This window comes from Halichoeres trimaculatus, unplaced genomic scaffold, assembly GCF_033239565.1.
Source record: "Halichoeres trimaculatus isolate MK-OKI-2021-1 unplaced genomic scaffold, fHalTri1.1 fHalTri1_scaffold_13, whole genome shotgun sequence".
NCBI lineage: Eukaryota > Metazoa > Chordata > Actinopteri > Labriformes > Labridae > Halichoeres > Halichoeres trimaculatus.
Genome location: NW_027437191.1, coordinates 17,966,262 through 17,985,468, shown reverse-complemented (window position 1 = coordinate 17,985,468; position 19,207 = coordinate 17,966,262). Strand labels below are relative to the sequence as shown.

General features: G+C 39.2%; 2 protein-coding genes across 4 annotated transcripts in view; one reads left to right on the top strand and one right to left on the bottom strand.

The window, feature by feature from the left end:
• The window catches only part of syt14b (synaptotagmin XIVb), a 19,361-nt gene extending 13,187 nt beyond the window's left edge, over positions 1–6,174 (bottom strand). The window contains exons 1-2 of the mRNA XM_074685374.1: positions 5,957–6,174; positions 2,159–2,206 (exon numbers count right to left, since the gene is read on the bottom strand). Of these exons, the coding sequence (XP_074541475.1) occupies positions 2,159–2,206; positions 5,957–5,969 (61 nt within the window). The 5' untranslated portion in view covers positions 5,970–6,174. The remainder of the gene's footprint in view (positions 1–2,158; positions 2,207–5,956) is intronic.
• Positions 5,175–19,207, top strand: scml4 (Scm polycomb group protein like 4). 3 transcript variants are annotated; one of them, XM_074685376.1, is made up of 6 exons: positions 5,175–5,313; positions 12,943–13,145; positions 14,085–14,214; positions 16,575–16,787; positions 17,621–17,766; positions 18,031–19,205. In XM_074685376.1, the coding sequence occupies exons 2-6, from the start codon at positions 12,948–12,950 to the stop codon at positions 18,154–18,156; spliced, it is 813 nt and encodes a 270-aa protein (XP_074541477.1). In that variant the 5' UTR covers positions 5,175–5,313; positions 12,943–12,947; the 3' UTR covers positions 18,157–19,205. The 3 variants fall into 3 exon arrangements, with proteins under 3 accessions (XP_074541477.1, XP_074541478.1, XP_074541476.1); XM_074685377.1 differs by lacking the exon at positions 5,175–5,313 and adding an exon at positions 11,866–12,069 and having other exon boundaries at positions 16,578–16,787; positions 18,031–19,207; XM_074685375.1 differs by lacking the exon at positions 5,175–5,313 and adding an exon at positions 11,869–12,069 and having other exon boundaries at positions 18,031–19,203.

Below are 19,207 nucleotides of genomic sequence, written 5' to 3'. Positions count from 1 at the left end.
AGAGACACATGCGACTCCCGAGCCGCAGGTTGGCCACCCCTGTATTAATCAGTCTATGGGCATAACACTGTGACAATTTTAGAGTCTGTTGTGGCCCTATGCTAAAATTCACAGTGGTCTCTTTATGGTGCAATTTTGACCATTTCAGCCAAATTGGACTCATTAGGCTAGTCTGCTAGCTAAGATAACTAATAAAACATGCCCAAGAACAAACACCTATTTCAGTCGATCTATCTCATTAAATAGATCTAACTGACCTGACATGTCATGAAATAAAGTTCAGAGAACTTTATGCTCTCCCTTTTTTTTTTACTAGTTTTGTTGCAATTTAGTTGGTGGAAATATGTGTTTACTTCTGTCTTTTTCCTGTGGTGTGTTCCATGCTAAAGCATCTGGTGAAACAGATACAGTCCAAATGTTGCAGCAGGTGCTCATTTCAGACACAGCCATCACTCAATTCATCAGTCACAGCCATGATTCAAGTAGTCAAAGTGTAAAAACTGTTTTTGGTTTGTTTCTTTTTCCACAAATAAGAGAGAGAGAGAAAAGAGAGACAGGGACAGAGATAGGAGGAAAATAATAGTCTTAGTTTCCAAAAACCTCCTGACAGCAGGCTGAACTTATGGATAGACTTGTTTCACCATGGCAACAGGCAAAGGCCTTTGCAGCCTGACAACTTGTGCTGCTGTAGATTGCCAGAATAAGAAATTCAAAAACTCCCAAGAATGGAAAGAGCAGGAGGAGAGAGATGCGGAAGCAACTTGGTCACATTAGGCTTACCGTCTCCGTGAATCCTCTTTAAAATCAGCTGTCCCCAAAAAAAGCACTCAGAGCTCTTCCTCTGCTAAATGATCTAAGAGGACGGGAAAAACAAACCTGCTCCGAAGTAATCCGACATGTAATAAATCCCTTACACTTAGTCCGGTCCAGCACTTTCCAGGGTTACATATCAACTCTCACTGCTGACATTTCTGTTGATTGAGCCAGGTTGACCTCTGCAGCCGCTTGTGGTCCTAACGCAGGGATTCTGGCCCTGTTTCCCCAGGGTTTGATAGCACTTCATACACAGCCCTGCTCTGTAAATGTCAACGACAGCTGAATTATTTAGACACCTGGGGTAACCTGACCCCTCTGTCAATGTACACTGCAAAAGTGGAGCAGCTTTGGACACAGCTAACCCTGCAATCATTTATTTTTAAAATAATCCCTCATCTTTCTTCGGAAAGTCTGACATTTCTTTGAACAGCACAGGAGATTAATGGATTTTACATTTTTGGCCACCTCTCCTCCTCATCTGCCTTTTGTAATTTCCCTCTCACACTGATGCTTCTTTCCCTGGGTGTGTGAGTTTAAAATTTGAGTCCAAACAAAAACATTAACCAAAAGAAAAAAAAAAAACTTTTTTCAATCTGTGAAAGCCAAATTCAAACTGAGCCTCGGGGTTCAATCTGCCTTTTTCCCTCAGTTAATGACTTAAGCAAGCTAACAAACAAGAGAACCAAGCCACTGAAGCATTCACTGTGAAAACTGCAAATGAATAAACAGCCTGGAAGAAACATGAGCTCATTTGGATGAAATTCTTTTGAAGAAATAAGAAGGAGGATTAATTATTGTCCTTTATCCACATTTTGGGACGCTGACAGAGACAGACAATCTAATATTTCCCCACTATGTTAACCTCCATCAACTCAATAACTCAATCATGTTTCATTCTTTTTGGTTTCAAGATTACAGAACACCCACCTGGCTGAACTTTCTAGGGCATTCTTGTTTAAAAAGTGGGTAGGCAATCTGGAAATGTTGCTTACACATAGACCTCTGATACGAAACAAAACCTCGGTGCTGAATAAACCATGAACACACAGCTGCTTTCTTTTGCTGAAGTGAGCCAAAACTTGATATGCCATGCATAATTCAAACACAGACATTATGCTTTCTGAAGTTTATGCAGGGACACTTTTCTCCTCACCAAATTTCAGAGAATATGCAGTAGAGGGCTGGGACCTTTGGCAAAATATTTGGACGTGGCAAACCTTACAGCCTGTAAAGAGATGTTGTGGTGCTCAGCCAAGCATGCTGGTCATGATGCACAGGCTGTAAAACAAACACACACACCAAATGTTCTCTTATGAAAATGAGTGCAGGGACAAGGCCTTACCTCGTCTGGCACAGATGAGCTCATGAACACCACAGTTCCTCCCCCCTCCTGAGAGAAAACAAGACGAGAAGTTGCAGAGTCACAGGTTAAAATTTGATTTAATGTGAAAACATGTGTTCAGGCCTCCCGCTGGGAATACTGAAAATACAATCTGCCTGAAAACACAAAATAATTAACTGGAACTGACGGAGGAGACTGAAATCTAAGGAGGTTTTTGCTCATCAAGTTAATACATGTGCCATGAGCGGGTGAAAAATAATGGGTGATGGTAAATGTAGGGTCTCAGGAGTTTGTTGGTTCAGCTAACTACAGCTAGGCTAAGCTAAGCCCAGCGACCAGCAAAGGAAACTGCTAGTCTATAAGCTGCACAACACAACATCAATCCGTTATCTATACCACTTAACCTGTATGCGTGTTGTTGGGGAGGCTGGAGCTGCCATTAGGCGAGACCCTGGACAGATCATCGATGAGTCCCAGGGCTGACATATAGACACAAACAACCAGTCACTTATTCAGAGTCAACAACTGATCTAACAAGTTTGTCTTGAGTGAGCCCACACGCCTAGATGAGGAACATGTCAAGTAAATATCTTGTTTATGAATCAGTAACTAACTGAGTAAACTAAAAAGAAATGTTTCACAATTTTTTTAACTGAATTTTTTTCAGCCCTAGATTCCACTGTTGATGCTTTTCTGTTAAAGACTGCAATACAATTCAAATAGAACCATTTTTTTTTGTAATATCAGTTCATTTATCTTTGCCAAATAGTAATTTTAATGCATTAATTCTGCACACATTATCACACCTTATAACAGCTTGTTTGCTTTAGTAACTTGTATTACCCTGCCAATTTCAACACAGGTTTCAGTGCTGGATTACTTTTAATGATCAACGAGACTAGCTACAAAGTTTGGGTAGACTGACTCCAGCTCTTTGTGGAGAAAGAAGATGACTGTTGAGCAACAGCAGCTGGAGTTGTCAGAGTTTTTTCAACTCACAAATCAAAATCATGATGTGCTTGGCCATGAAGGTTCTGCTCCCTCTTTCAATAAATAATTTTGCAAAAAGAATTGCATTCTGCTTCCTCCTTATTCTTTTCTTTGGTAAAATGTAGCTGAATTAGCCAGTTGCCAGTTCAGCACCCTCCAGATTTCTTCTTTTTGTCTTTAATCACTTGTTTGTTTGTGGACCAGTGCTACATACGTGTTGCTATGTCACAAGACCTATAAAACCTGATGGCAGAACTAATAAGTTTAAGTGTTGTTGACTATCTAGTTTTAAGAATAAAGAACCTGGTCTTCAGTCAAAGTGAGTTTTGATCCCCATCCAAAGCCACTTATCATCTCATCCAATTTTTGGCATTTAAGCAAATACATGTAATTTCCCTATGTCCTGCCATTCATCAAATATATTTGGGTGTATCAAGAACTAATGTACAGTTTTCCATTTTGATTCTTCTCACCAAGAAAAATTAACTGCTCACAACAATTAATCTTGGACAAAGGTGAGGTTTCTAATTCTTTGGTCAAAATGTCCCACGTTTTCATCTCAAGTCATTCACCTGATTATGAGTAATAATATTACTGAGAGAATTATTTGTTCAAGATTCGACTACATCATCTTAATTAGTCTAACCTTTCATATTTCATCATAAGTTACTCATGCTGACGAATCTTTCTTTTGGTCTGTATTTGAGTTAGCTAGCAGTATTTTCCTTTCTGAGCACCACTGATTAAACATTAACAAATCCTCTTAGTCAGCCTGATTTTTTACTTTAAGAGAAAATGAAATGTTATTTGGTCTGAAGTGAGGACTTTATCAGAAGGGAGAAAAAAAACCTTGGAGGCAGACAAACCATCTCCAGACCAATTCACTTAATGGCAAAACGAAAAAAAAAAAAAAAACTACTTTGAGCAGACGTCTTGCCAAAATGAAACTATAAATAATACAAAGGTCATTGTTTTCTTAGACATTTAAAGTTTCACATTAATAGCTGTTCATAAAGCAGTGGATAAACCTCAAAGATACACCTCCCAGCGTTATAACCCACAAAATAAAAGATAAACTAGCTAAAAATTATCACACAAAAACCTGACAGACTAACAGATATCATCTGATACTCACACATTATACTCAACTTTAGTTTCAAGCCACCCACTTATGTTTAAATTTAAATATTAGCATAACTTATTACTTTACATTTCACTTTAGAGTTTGATAATTTAACACCTCTGTGGCACGTTTACAACATATAGTATTGAATATTTTGAATAGATTTTAAGTTTGTTGCTCTCCAAGAGACTGAGTTGCATCAACTGTAACTTCTCAGATATGCAATAAAAAAAACACAAAATCAGGCAACATGTACCTTTTCCTGTCAACATAAAATACAATATATAAACATAAATAACTGAAAACAGCCAAACAGTGCATAACCCAGAGTATTTCACTCCTGGTGTAAAGTTTATTTCCAGTGTGCTCTCGAGGTTTTAAGGTTAAACATAAATGCGGAGTAAGTCACAAATTGGATCACAAAGGATTCCAGGTGAACAGAGGTCTACACAAAGAAACATTTCCTGCTTGCGTAAGTGAATGGAAAAAAATAACCTGAAGTTATAGCTATTGTAGGCTGCTCTATATTGAAGGTCAAAGAAAGTATTGAGATAATGAAAAGAGACAGATGATGTAGGAGACCTAAATATACTGTACATACTGTACATACTGTATATAGAATAATTTCAAAACAGCAAATTAAATCAAAAATTTGATTTTAAATTTTGAATTAAAACACGTTTTTCATCATAAAAGAATGAATATGTTCTTCATATGAATGCCTTTTTTTATTTCATAAAAAATAAATTAAACTTTAATTCCACATAATATCAATATCCCTAGCACAGGTTCCTTTAATGAGATAGAGCTGATGAGTCGTAATGATGCCATGGCACCTCACTCGTTGCCTCTGTGAACAGTCAATGATATAAACACTGCTGCACGCATGGCTGCACGTGACACAATAAGAAGTGTTACGGGACGGGGGGCGAGAAGCACGCGCCTTCTCCTGTCTGATTCACACATCTCTGTCTCGAGCTGGTGATATCCTCCGGCCACATCAATGTAAACCTTCAGAGGACACGAACCCTACGTGATCCAGGTTTGTAAACAGGTTGAACGCGTTACCCATGAATGATGGGGACGATACGCTATTCATAAATGTGCATGCAGGAAATTAACGACAAAACAGCAGCAGAGTCATTTCACAAATCCCCCGTGTAGTTCCATCTCGTTATATGACGCTGGTTTTCGTCGGTTAAGCAATATTGTCCTTTAACTGTATCAAAACAAAGTCACGTGGTGCCAAGTCGCAGCTGCTGTAATTTTCAGTTCAAGAAAATATTTTATTAATTGGCTCGCGTCATTGTCACATGCTTGTCTTATATCTTCAAATAAACCAAGAAATAGCAGTCAACTGTCAAACAACACAACGGCACCTACAGCGTCTCAGTCCATCTCTACAATCACTTCACGCGGAAAGGAGAGCTCGCGCGCATCCCATGAAGGGATCACAACATTCCTGCGTCGGTGCGGGTGCCCGCACTTCAGCATCAGCTGCTAGCTGTCCCGGCTACAGAGCACTGCGGTACTCACGGTGTTATTTTTAAAAATTGACAGTTTTTCAAAATAACATCAACACGGTCACTCAGCGCGTCTAACATATGATTTTAAAGAGCGTACACCGTTTGTCCCAAGCAAAGTTTCTCACGAGTTCCGCAGTACACCTGAGAGCGACTACTTACCGTCAATCGCCATGATGCTCCGTCCCGGACTCTACCAACTATGGGGGGAGTGATGCAGGAGGGAGGTCATTCATGTGCTAGTGGACGGTGTGTGTGTGTAGGTGTGAGTGTGTGAAGAGAGAAAGAGAGGGAAGGAAAGGGAGGAAGAGAGAGTGCAGTGTATTTTCGACTGTCCTACAAGGGTAATACTTACGTTTCAATGTTTCTCACGATATGAGAGGAACAGGAGATAAACTATTGTGTATGACTCACCTCGCCCGGACGAAATTCAATTGTCCCAGAATAAAAATAAAACCACAATCAGAAAAAATAAAACACATTTGAACGTATCAAATTAGAAATTTTACAAGAAAAACATGTCATCATGACATTAGTGTGATAAGTCACAAAAAAAACCATCTAATAGCCTATATGGGGGCTGAAATTATAGAGATATGATGTGCAGTCTATTACATAAGCTACAATCTAAGATAATTTAACAAGAAAACCTTTGGTCACATTGAATTGAATTATTTCCATACTTTTTTTCCGTTTTTGTTTTTTAGTTGCTGATAATGATCAAATATTAAGCATTCCCTCGGATCATAAGACATCACTACAATGGTGGGCAAGCTCAGGATACAGCAAGCAGACTAATAAAGCAGACATACGTCAATACATCAGTATTAACTCAGGCAAATTGTTCTTGTAGAAGATTGCTGACTGAATATTCACATCAAATAAAGGAAATGCAACAATACTAAAGTTAATCTACAACTAGCTAATGTCGTCTTAGTCATGTGATCATATATGTTGACCCTATCTCAAAACTCAGAAACATGTATTTAAATGAGAGCACCAGAACATCTCACCCACCTCTGTTTGTTTAATATCTCATCTGATTTCAACTTGTGTTGACATGTAGCTATTACAGCCTCCTGTCTTCTGAGAATGCTTTAATGAGATTTACAACTAGGCAGCAGGGATTTGCTTTCAATTAGTCACAAGGACACCAGTGAGGTCACTAAAGTAGGATAGGATCAGACTGAATGCTTCATAGGTTTGAAACTTAAATAGATTTTTTTTAGAAGGAAAATTAGCAGGGTTATTTTAAAAGGGAGGAAAGTGCAAAATTTTTTATACAAAGAAATTCTTCAGAGTAATAAAATCACTGTCTTATTTATGATTTTCTTTCAGTGTATGAGTAAGAAATGATCATATCTGGAAAACACAGGTCAAAATGGCGAGGGATGAGAAATGATCATAATAAGTTGCACCTGTAGTTTATTGTAACTTTAATACACATATTCTTACATAATTTTCCTAAAACGCACACAAGGAAAAAGTGGACAGCCAATTCCCAAGGCTTGTTTGTACTAGAACTAGATTGCAGCATCATTAATTTGGTCATCTTCAGGTAGACTAGACTTCATCCATCATGGTTTATCTTACTGTAAACAAAATGTTAACTTACAAGACTAACATCTGAAAAGGCTTTAAAACCATAAATTAGTTGGTGGAAAAAAAAGCTGACTCAGAAAAAACATCAAGTGAGTTGGGGCCTTTTCTCACTGCCTCCTGTTCATTGTGTTTGAGAGATGCTACAAAGTAATCTGAGTCCAGCAGTGACCTGTTCTCCCACTGGGAGAAGCATGTGGTCTAAAAGATAAAAGAATTTCTTCACACCATGATCCCACTGATGCTGTGTTTATTAATATTGGCTCAGCAGCTCCACACCAAATTTTTTATTTACCCTATCAAGGACTCAAAACTGTATCTTATATTTAGTCTTTGCCTGGCAATTGTGCCTGTCGTTAATTTTGAAGCCACAGGGGGGTGCCAGCATCTCTGCCTATTTGCTGATATTTATTACCTCTGACAAACTCAGAGCCCTTTTCACAGCAGGCAATCTTTTTTGTGGTATATCTGTGAATTAGGGCTGGGACTTTAACGCGTTAATTAGATTAATTAATTACACTGCATATTAACTAATTTTAAAAATCAACGCAAGATTAACTCATTGGCTGCCAGACATTTTCAGAGCATCTTGAATGATCCTTTAAGACCCAAATAATCTTGTTTTCTCTGACCATGTAAACACCAAAGTTACTTAAGAAGAGTGGACTCTCTTCTTTTATGTCTCTCTTCCTGTTTTTGGTCCAAAAAATAGAAATATCAAACTTTTTTGATCGTGTTCATCTCGAGCGCTCCATCCTTTGATCCTCTCCATGATCTCCATCGTCTTTTCTCACGATGGCGCCGCTCTTTCTCTCTGAGCTATCGTGACATATCCTCGTGTCAGCGTGAGCTGCCTGAACTTTCCTGACCTGCAGCGTCTCTCTGTGTCTCTGTCATCTCACATTTCTCCTCATATCCATGCTGAGCTCTCATCCAAACAGCGCACCACCCACAGTAGTTTACGAGCAGGATTTTGATTGACAAGCTCCACCAGACCCCGCCTCCCTCCGCTGAAAAATATAAGTTACTTCTATAGACGCAGTAAACAGTAATCCAATGTCAATGGCAGGGAACACAGACATTTTAATTAATATTGTCCAGCTAAAAAAAAAAAAAAAAAAAGGATTAACAAATCTTCTCTTTTTTGTGAATTCATTTGATTAGTCATGCACTATAATTTTGTAATGCCCCACAGTTCAAATTCTTTATGTGGGGACCTTAAGCAGATATAAGATTAAAATGTGATTAATTAGATCACTTAATAACAAATCCTGTAAATAATTTGATTATTTTTTAATCTCCTGACAGCACTATTTACCACATTATGGCTGATGAATGTACTTGAAAGTAGTGTCCACAAAAAAAAACAAAAAAAACATCTTCTAACCAAAATAAACAGGATTTTGTGGTGTAAACTTGTGTATGAGAATGATTTAGTCTTCTACCAAATCTGTTTAGCTTGAAAAGTGTTGCTTCTGATGTTGAATATTGATGTGATTAAAATGCGATTAATTGCGATTAATTAATTACAAATAGCATAATTAATTCGATTAATTTTTTTAATCAAGTCCCACCACTACTGTGAATACTTCTCATTCAGTAGACTGTTAAAACTACAAGACTTGGAGACTATTGTTTTGTTTGCAGGTTAAGTTATTGTTTTTGTGAATTATATTGTTATTTTTTGGCCCCCCATTCAAAGGCCTTGGGAAAGTTATCCTAGGGTCTTCTTTCACACTTTATAACCTCAGGTGAGGTAGCTTATGCTGTACAAAGTAACTTCTAGTCTAGTCTGTTTAGAACTAATTCCTGAGGGTAGATCAGTCTTTAAGTATTACATTCTGTCATGTTGACTAGCCCAAGTTGCAAGTTATTTCATTTGGGTAGTTCAATCTACCACTTGAGGTAACCTGTTTTTTCAGGGAGCTCATGCTCTCAAAGCAAAATTTATTTGAATTATGCTTTTGTCATTTAAATGATTTTGTTACATAGACAGGTAACTATCCCATCAGGGACCTCATTCTGACAGTTAAGGTAGCTCATTTTGTCAGGTAAGGCAGTTTGTTCATTTGGGTTAGGGAGCTTAAGATTTCAGCAACAATGGTTTATTCTGTCAGGTAACATGAGTCATTCTATGAGGTTGCCTGTTCTTTCAGATAAGGTGGCTTAGTCAGGTCTGTCAGGCAAGGCAGCACATGACTTTTGGGAAGGTACCGCATTTTGTTAAATTGTTCACTCAATAAGGTATTTCTCAAATTTTTCTTTTTTCAAATATTTTCTTTTACCCTGACCTGAAAATTGCACAATAAGAATCATCCTATTCACTCCCTCTTGTGGAGTGTGATTTGTTATTGCAGGGATCCAAAGAGGTAGTGTGTGTGTGTGTGTGTGTGTGTGTGTGTGTGTGTGTGTGTGTGTCAGCATGTGTATATAATGCACTTATTGTTATTTATGCGTTTATTTATTCACACCTTATCACGTGACTCTGGCGCAGGATCTGATTTCATCGTCTGTTACCATGGTGACGCCCTGCCTGAGCTGTAAATAAATTCAGGGGGTTTGTAACACTGTTGCACTGATTAAAAAAACACACACATACACACACAAATTTACACATTTGCTGCTCTTTCACCAAGCTAGTTCATATAAGTTTCTTGTTTGAATGACTCATTTAGGCATGCATTTTGGTGTGTGTGTGTGTGTGTGTGTGTGTGTGTGTGTGTATGTGTGTGTGTGTGTGTGTGTGTGTGTGTGTGTGTGTGTGTGTGTGTGTGTGTGTGTGTATATTTTAGTAAGGAATTACCATATCTCACTTTAACGCAGTTTCCCATCCGCACAAGTGAAAACAGATACAAATCTTCAACCCCTGGAGCTGGTGATTAAGTTATGCTAATCCTTGCTGATCATTGCAGCATTACCATAGCCATAGCATGGAGCTCCAGCAGCTTTCTAATGCCCTCTTCTAACATTTAGCTTCAGAAAAAGGGACATTACCCCTTAGTCAGAAGACAAAAATGGGCGCAGGGGTCCACTGATCGCGTAATTGCTTAATTAGCCATAAACAAATTAGGCTTCAGTCCCAAATGTATCATGATAGGGAGCAGAGCAGTGGTGCACATCTTTTGCCCCATATCCAAAAAATGGTGTTGTCTAGGAGCAACAGTGGGTGTTAATAGGCTCCCCCACCCTTTAGTATTTTTCTTTTAAGGAAAAGATGATTATCTATTCCCTTTCAGTCTGTATGTGTATGTAATGTGATGCAGAGTAATAGGACGGGCCTGATTGAGGAGGGGCATCAGGATTAATCTTTCTGTGTAATTACTTTTATGATTTATGGATCCCCCCCCACACACACATACACACACGTCTCCTGCCACCACAGCCACTGCAGATGAAGTGTTTGAACATGTGCCAGCATCCAGCCTCACTGCGTCATTGTCCTGACCTTGCTGTTTATTGTCTTTGTTTTATCACCGTGTACGGACTTCAGGTAATGAAACACTGCAATTTGTCCAGCCTGTCACATCCAGTGTTAAAACATCTCGTGAGTGACTGCTTTACAGCCGGATCCTTATAAATCCTCCCACACGCTGGGAGCTGTTGTCCCTGTGAGTAAGGCCATGCCAGTGTTTGATCCTCCCTATGAGAGGTTAACCTGATTTTGATTGAGTGTTAAAACCCACGGATGTGGCTGCTTAGAGTGATCACAACTTAAGCACAACTAATCAATATGAAGTGGGGAAGGGGCAAGACCTGAGCTGTACCTGTAGCCAATATGAGTACTCTGGAGCAGTCTTTTCCCTTTGAATACCTGTGCCACAGCAGGTATGATGTGCCTCCCTTGCATTGGGTGTGCCTTTTATCTTATGTAGATATTTTATCAAATACAGGGATGAAAACAACATGCACTAGCTGACATGGAGGCAGGGGGAGGTTTTAAATAAAGGAATACAATCTTTCTTCACAAAAGCAGAAGTGTAATCCTGATGGGATTCCTCCTGACAATTTTAATTTTCACAGAAACCTCATGCCCTCCACCTGAAACCAGCCTGCATCAGAAAACAAAGAAAAGTGATTAAATGAACCTGGAATTTTGATGCCTTATTTTGGGGGAAGTGGACTTTTTGAAAGAACACACAACCTTTTCAGGAATTCTTCAGGAGAATCCATTGTACAGATTATAACTTGTAACACCCTGAATCCCTTGTTACCTGATTTATGCTTCTTCTTTTTTTTTTTTCGAAGACGGAAAAGAGAAACCCTTAGCTTCAGCAACTGTAATTACATTACAGTCACACACACACACACACACACACACACACACACGCAGACATCGTTTTGAGCTCAGCACGTCTGCCGGCTGCCACGGGATGTTAGAGGCGTGTTGCCATGACGACTGAAAGGGGACACAGAGGAAGGGGGTGAGGGTAAAAGGGGGAGGGGGTTGTTTTGGGGGGATGGCGATTGGGGAAGAGAGATAGAGAGAGAGAAAGAGAGGGTGACACAGACACACACTCACACACACACATGCGCGCAGAGTTGCCGGTGTCTTGACAGTGTGTCGCGGCAGAAAGAGTGAAGGCAGACTGCTGGGGATCCAGTGAGGGGAATATTCAGAAACCTGCTGCTGGAGCTGGAGCATCACAGAGGCAGATAACAACACACGGCTGTGCATGGTAGGCAACACTTAGAATATTCCTTTTTTTCTACATTTTGAAGTTTTTTAAGCATGATTTTCTCTGAAAGGGAGAGGATCGATGGGATGATGCATATTCTCGGTGCCCTGTCTGTGCCACTTTGTCATCATAGAAGGAGGAGGGTCTCAGGCAACTTCAGTCTGATGTTAGGTCAACAAAAATAGTATATAAAGAGGTTGACATTTACACTGTATAACATGCATATGACAGTTAATAAAAGGAACATCTGCCTGTGTAGAAGCTCAGAGCTAATTAGCCTTACATTTATAGGGCAATGTCAGGTAAGGGGTGGTGCTGCATGGATTAAAAAATGAGGAATCAGTGAAAAAAGAGTGTAGTGTTAAGGTCTTGTAGTATAAATCAGTTATACAAGCAAATAAAATCAATTATGTGAGTGTGTTTGCATGTTGCGTGTGTGTGTGTGCGTGGAGCACAAATTGTTTGATGTTATGAGTGCTGTGGGTTTGTGTGCTGTGCTTTCACTTTCTGTCTGTGTCTTTGTCTCCTCCTTCTCTCTGTGCAGTAATGATATTTATTGCAATCTTTGCAGTTGAAGAGGGGGAGGGGTGGAGAGTGCAAGGCTCAATGTGGCTTTGTACCATTTTCTATAGTTATTTTCTTGTGTGTGTGTGTGTGTGTGTGTGTGTGTGTGTGTGTGTGTGTGTGTGTGTGTGTGTGTGTGTGTGTGTGTGTGTGTGTGTGTGTGTGTGTGTGTGTGTAAGTAAGAAAGGGGGAAGTCTCACATGTACATCCAAGTTTCCGCTTCAGTTATAGACAGAGGCAGTGTAGCGTTCAGTCTAAAGCTGCCATTTCCTGTTTCTTGAAGTTATTGAGACTGTCTGCCTCTCTCAGGTCTGATGAGCACCTTGTCTGCGGGCTCAGAGATGCAGACTCCGGCTCTTGGCCCACAGTTCATAGCTGGGCCACAGGGTAAGGTACCTGGCAGGAAAAGAGGGCGACCACCCATCCGAAAGCTGGACTTCCAAAGTCACTATGTCGAGCCTGTGTCTCCCCTGAAGATCCCTAAGAAGAGAGGAAGAAAACCTGGTTTTAAGGTCAGTTGGTTCTAAAATTATTTGCTTCAGTGTGAGAATTAATCACTTCCTGTTTTTGGGGGTCTATTAAAAAAAGGAGTTTGGTTGGTTGATTGCACTGTGGACGGCTCCTGCAGCGCTCTGTATCAGATTAATAAAAAACAGAGGAGGTACAATGAGAGAAAGTATAACAAATACCACCACAAGAGCCAATGGACTGAACTCTGTCGTGCAGTAAACTGTGCATAACTAAGGGAACTTTGACATTTTTTGTTTCATGTTAAATGTGTATTTTGGTTTGCAAATAGGCTTCACAGGCAAGATTATCTCTGCACATCTTTGCTTCAAAATATATCAACAGCACAACATGTCAGCAGCCATTATTGCAGAATTTTGGCATCACATCTCCAATGGGACAAGATTTAAGTATGCTTTCCTTTCTGTAGTCCATAGTTTTAATACACAACAGCATTAAACATTTTAACCGAGGATCAAACCACATTGAGATATTAGTATTCTTCTAAAAGACAAGGTTGATGTAACTTAAGCAACACTGATGTTATCACAACCAACTGAATTCAGTCGTAGCTGGTACTAGCATCAATAACTGTTTATGGCATCATTAATATTATTTACATTATTTTAAAAATATGCTATTCAGTAGAGTTTAAACTGGTTCTAGTGTTGCCCATGTGTCAATACTGATGATATTAGCAAGCCATTTCCAGCAGGATTCTAGTGTTGAGACTCTTCCTATGCTGATGACCATTTCCTGTTTGCTTCAACTGTATTTTCTGCCTCATCACAGACTGCTTTAATCTGCTGGCAAAACAATGTATCTTTCCAGTTTCTTCCTCTAAGTAGAAACAAATAACTTGTAAGTCTTCTTTTTTTGTAAGGTTCTTTTTTTTCAGACAGAAACTTCATTGATTGATCTCTCTTTCCTGTGTGTTTGTGTAGCTAAAGCCCAGGGAGGTGATGCCCCCTCTTGCAAACTCTCCTCCCAACAGCACACCAGAGCCTGAGATGGGCTCCCTCCCACAGGATGCTGCTATAGTCCCCCATTCTGCCACACTACAAGTCCTAACAGGTGATTATACACAGACACACTGTGATTTTATATGTTCAATAATTAATAATAATGGAGGCAGGTGACCATGCTGCAGTGCCTTACTATTTTTAAAGCTTGAGCCATTTGACACAATGAAGGTGATCCTAATATTTTTACACGTATTATACCCTATTTCATACCCTTAAGGGTTGTAAAATTTGCCCTCCCTTCCTTTCTTTCCTTTTTGTGTTGTATCTTTTCATCCCTGGGCTGCCCAGCTCTGACTGAGCCTTGCATTCTTTTGTGTCAGTGTCGAGTCTTTGTTCTCTAAATAAATAGAGGACTTATTCTCTGTGATAATATGCAATGGAGGATTTAAACCATTACACTCGTGTATTTCTGCACATAGAACCAAAAACAGAGCTTACATCTCTTGGTACTCTGTCAATGTTTACATACTTTACATTGACAAATACAAGCCTTCAAATATAACCCAAACACATCTCATTATGTATTCTATTTCAGTCCTCTCCTCGGCTTTGCTTTCACGTCTTGCCTCCAGAGAAAACCAGACATTTTTAAAATTCTTCAACAACAGGAAAACACATTTCATACAGCCGTCCTCTTTGTCTCGCTTCTTTTTTTTCTCTGTGTATTTTTTATGCCCTCTTGATCCATTTGCTCTGAATGAACAAATATTTGAAGACTGTTTAAAGTGTATTTGAAGAGGAAAAGGGAATTCATTTATCAAGGACCAGCCTTTGCTCTTTGTTCATGCACATCAGGACTAGTGTTTGATGTCAGACTGTAGACTTATGGAAGCAAAGCGCTACTACACACATTTATGAGTAGTAGCGCTTTGCTCCCAGTGGTGCCATCCAAACACGTGTTTTAATCATTTTTTATGAGGAACAGGGAAAGCATTTCAAAAATAGTCTGGGTCATACAGTGTTGTTTGTTTTGAGCTGCTGTAAGTACAAATATTTTTTTCTAAAATAAAGTACATACATATTTCTTGTATTATTTATTTTCTTTTTTTTAAATCATTACATTGTAACACTTTATGTAAATATGAGAAGCGTAAAATATTGACCAAATAATTCCCGAAAGCCTCAGAGCTCAAATGCACAGATCAGATCACCCCATTGATTTTCTAGAATACATACATATATAAAACATTTGACCTTTGTATGAGCACAAAGAAGAGGTTATTCAGAATCTCCTCAGTGGACTATTTACATCTTATAAATCTGTCATCAGGTAAATCCATAACCATCTAGCTCAGATGTGAAACCATCAAGCACCTGCATTACTGAGAAGTGGTGAAATGCTGTACACAAAGAGAGCAGATTGCCTATCTTTCTGCCATTGCACATCCATAGAGAGGATTGTGGTGAGGGAGGGGAAGTATTTAGCCTCCTATCTAAAAATTCTTTGACATATAGTTCAAATCAATATTTGGTACCAGTGTTCTGATTTAGTTTATTGGTTTAATATACAGAGACAATGCACTTGAATAAACATTTCTGTAAATATGCCAGTTTAGCCAAGTTGCTCAATTTTCAACTGTAGTCCCTGGGGCAGGTGACATGAGCACTACAATAGATTAAATGCATTAAAAAATAGAAGAAATAAAAAGAAAAGAAAAAAACAGTACTAAAGTGAATGAAAATTATAAGCAAGAAAGTGATGTTTGTTTCAGTGCTGTACTCCAGTCTGTTGACACTGTTTCTGGTCCAGAGCAGTGTAAAATTAAATTAGTAATGGATGGATGAACTCTAGTTTTACAAAGCTGTTAGTATAATTGAGAATTATGCTTAGTTAGTCAAGATACTTAGCCAGCAGCTCTTTTTGGCCATACTAAGGCACAGTATTCAAGCTAAAATGCTAGCATCAACACCTAAAGTTTGTTAAGCGAATGCTAATATTGTAACATTAGCATATGTAGCCTAATGTTTACATTGTTTGCATCTGTTTTAGTGTGCCAGTATGTCTGCTCATTAGGGCTGGACACAAAGTACAGCTAAGGCTGATGGGAGAGTCATTGCCAACATGTATTTAGCAAGAGGCAACATCCAGTTGAGAAAAATGAAAGTGCTAAAAGTCGCTAATAATCGATTATCTGTTTGAGGCTGGCTGCAAAAAGACTGGAAACCACAAACACACCAAGCCAAAACAAAAAACAAACAAAAGAAACAGACTTTTAGGGTCTAAAATGCTAATTTTACTGTCAGCACACACACACTGTGTGTGTGTGGGGGGGGTGTCACAAACTGAGTTATGTGATGAAACTGTGAGGAATATAAGGGTCATAAACCTCCAGCCAGTCTGGATTTTGTATACCCAGGAGAAGTACAGCAAGGCCTCTATAATGTGACTTCCTGTCCATCTTCCTTCAGCAGAGACACCAGTCCCTGATGACTACTTGTGTGACCCACCAGTGGACTCAAAGCGCTATGCTGTGGATCCCAGTGACTCAGCCTTCAACCTCATGGCATCACAGTACCCACAAAAACCCTCCTATGGTTACCGTGGCAGCAGTTGCTCTGCTCCAGTGGGCGTGTTCCGACAAGCATCATGCCCTGGGAGCTTCCAGGATGGAAACAGAAATAGTGAGGCTTTGTTATAAAAGTCTGATTCATACTGTCATAGAAATTCTGCATAAGTGCTGTTTAATAGACCACAAATGGTAGTGATACATGTAGATTTATATATTATGATGGATAAGAGAATATTAATCCTATTATCTAACTCATAGCATGGATGCTGCATGGACTTTTGAGCAGCATTTCTAAAACAAAATTAGCCAGGATTTGACAAAATGTTGCAACTTTTCTTGAAGTTTTAATATCTGCTGCAAGACCAGGGCCTGTATGCACGTTTCCCATTTGCAATGAAAATTTCAATTTGAATAATGGTGAGGGGAGAAATAAAGCGATATGCATGAGCCAGGTTAACACCCTGACAGAGCCACCACTACAGGTACAGGCAGATTTACCACACCTGTTAGGCTGTTTTAAAAAGGGCAGATGTTATGCTCATGGGTTATTTAGGACAAAATGTCTGACAACTAATATCGACGGATATTTATGATGTTGAGATATTTAGTAGAGTCAACATTTTTCATTGTTACTGCTATTTATGCACAGTATGCATATGAAATTCAGACTTGATGGATAGCGGTTTTCCAGGAAGTTCCCCAGACATGTGACTTCTGCAATTTCTTCAAACAATTTTTTGCAGTTGCAGCCATCACTATGGCCAAATAGGCCACAGTGATGGCGTGCATATGGCGTGCAGTGTGTCTGGACGTGTATATAGGCCCGAGTTGTTTCAGTAATTGCGATGAGGCTGTCAGTGTTTTGCTTGATGCTTTTACTTGTTTGAATCTCCACTAAGTGTAGCTCTTCACCATTTTTCTCAACCCATCCCCTGTGTTCCCTAGCTTACAGTCTGATGCCTGACAGTGGAGAGTGTAAGCGCCCTGCCGGTAAAGGCCCATCCAGCTGGAGTGTTGAGGAGGTGGTTCGGTTCATCAAAGATGCTGACCCCCAAGCCCTTGGACCCCACGCTGACACATTCAGGAAGCATGTGAGTCCTGACATACATGTGGTGACTCTATACTCCATCAGAAGTTTATAATTCAAACGATAAAGTTTACGCTGCCCTAGCTATAAGGCTTTAGGTAGTGTTCTCTGATGTTTTAACTTAAATATCCAACATTTATCGTTGTGTTGTAGGGGCAGAGATTAAAGCATTGTTATAAGAAGTTAGTTGATCCATAAGTCTTTCTATACAAAAGCAAGAGTTGTAACTTTGTGTATCATACCCTCATTTTTCTGTCTTGTGCTACAGGAAATTGACGGAGATGCTCTGCTTTTGCTAAAAAGTGAGATGATGATGAAGTACCTGGGACTGAAGCTTGGACCTGCCCTCAAACTTTGCTACCACATTGACAGGCTCAAACAGAATCGGTTGTGATTCCCTGATCAGCTTTGCGTAAAAATAATTAATTTTAAAAAACTGCACCATTGCAGAGTCTCCAAAAACTCATCAGCAATACATCAAGAACGCCACTGGATCCTGAAAACCAACTTTCCAGCTTTGACTGCATCTACAACATAATTTGTAGACAGACTGGACACGTTGACTGCGTATTCTCACTGGATGGCTTTAGTTGTAAATAGTTTGGCTCCACCAAGATGGCAGCAACTGTATGTTTAAACCTGCCGTCTGTTTAAGTTTTGTCTACATTAAACTGCTCAATGCATCTTCCAACAGTATGAATTTGTGCAGATCTGAATCATGCACAATACACACCTCTCAAGACCTACAGAGGTAGGTGACTTACTGGTACATGGTGCTTTTCCTCAATATCACATTTACTCTTAAAGAAGGTACAATACTGCTGCAGCTCTAAGAAAATGCTTTGTAAATAAGTTTTACTTATAAACTCATGATAATACTGACCCTGGAATTACTTTAAGACACAAGCTCTGCAGTCAGAAACAAAATCTTTTCACTCTGATAAAAAAAAAAAATTGTTGTATTGTTTTCAGTGTTCAGAAAACAAGAAATGTTTCCCACACAGTCAAGGAGTGAAACAAAGATACCTGCTCACATAAGCAAATTTACCACAAGCCACAACAATATACTGAGACATTATGGTGCTTATAACATATCGTGCATATAGTCACATGCAATGACAGGAAGGATACGAGCTGCAGACAGACTGAGGTTTTTGTACTTCTTGTTAAAAAAAGGCAAACCCATTCATCTTGGTGCTAAATAAAAACCATTACTGCCACTACAAATAACAAACTGGATTATTCATTAATTTTCCCTCAATCAAACCCTTTTACAAACACACTTTACTTTACATTCTTCTCATGTAATACCTCTCTCCAGTCATTTTAACTACACATGCCTCTGAGATGTGTTATGTTCTCCATAATGATATAAAGCAATGTTTCACATCCATTCTGTTAAGTGACAAACTGTTAAGCATTTTTTATAACATTAAAAACCTTCT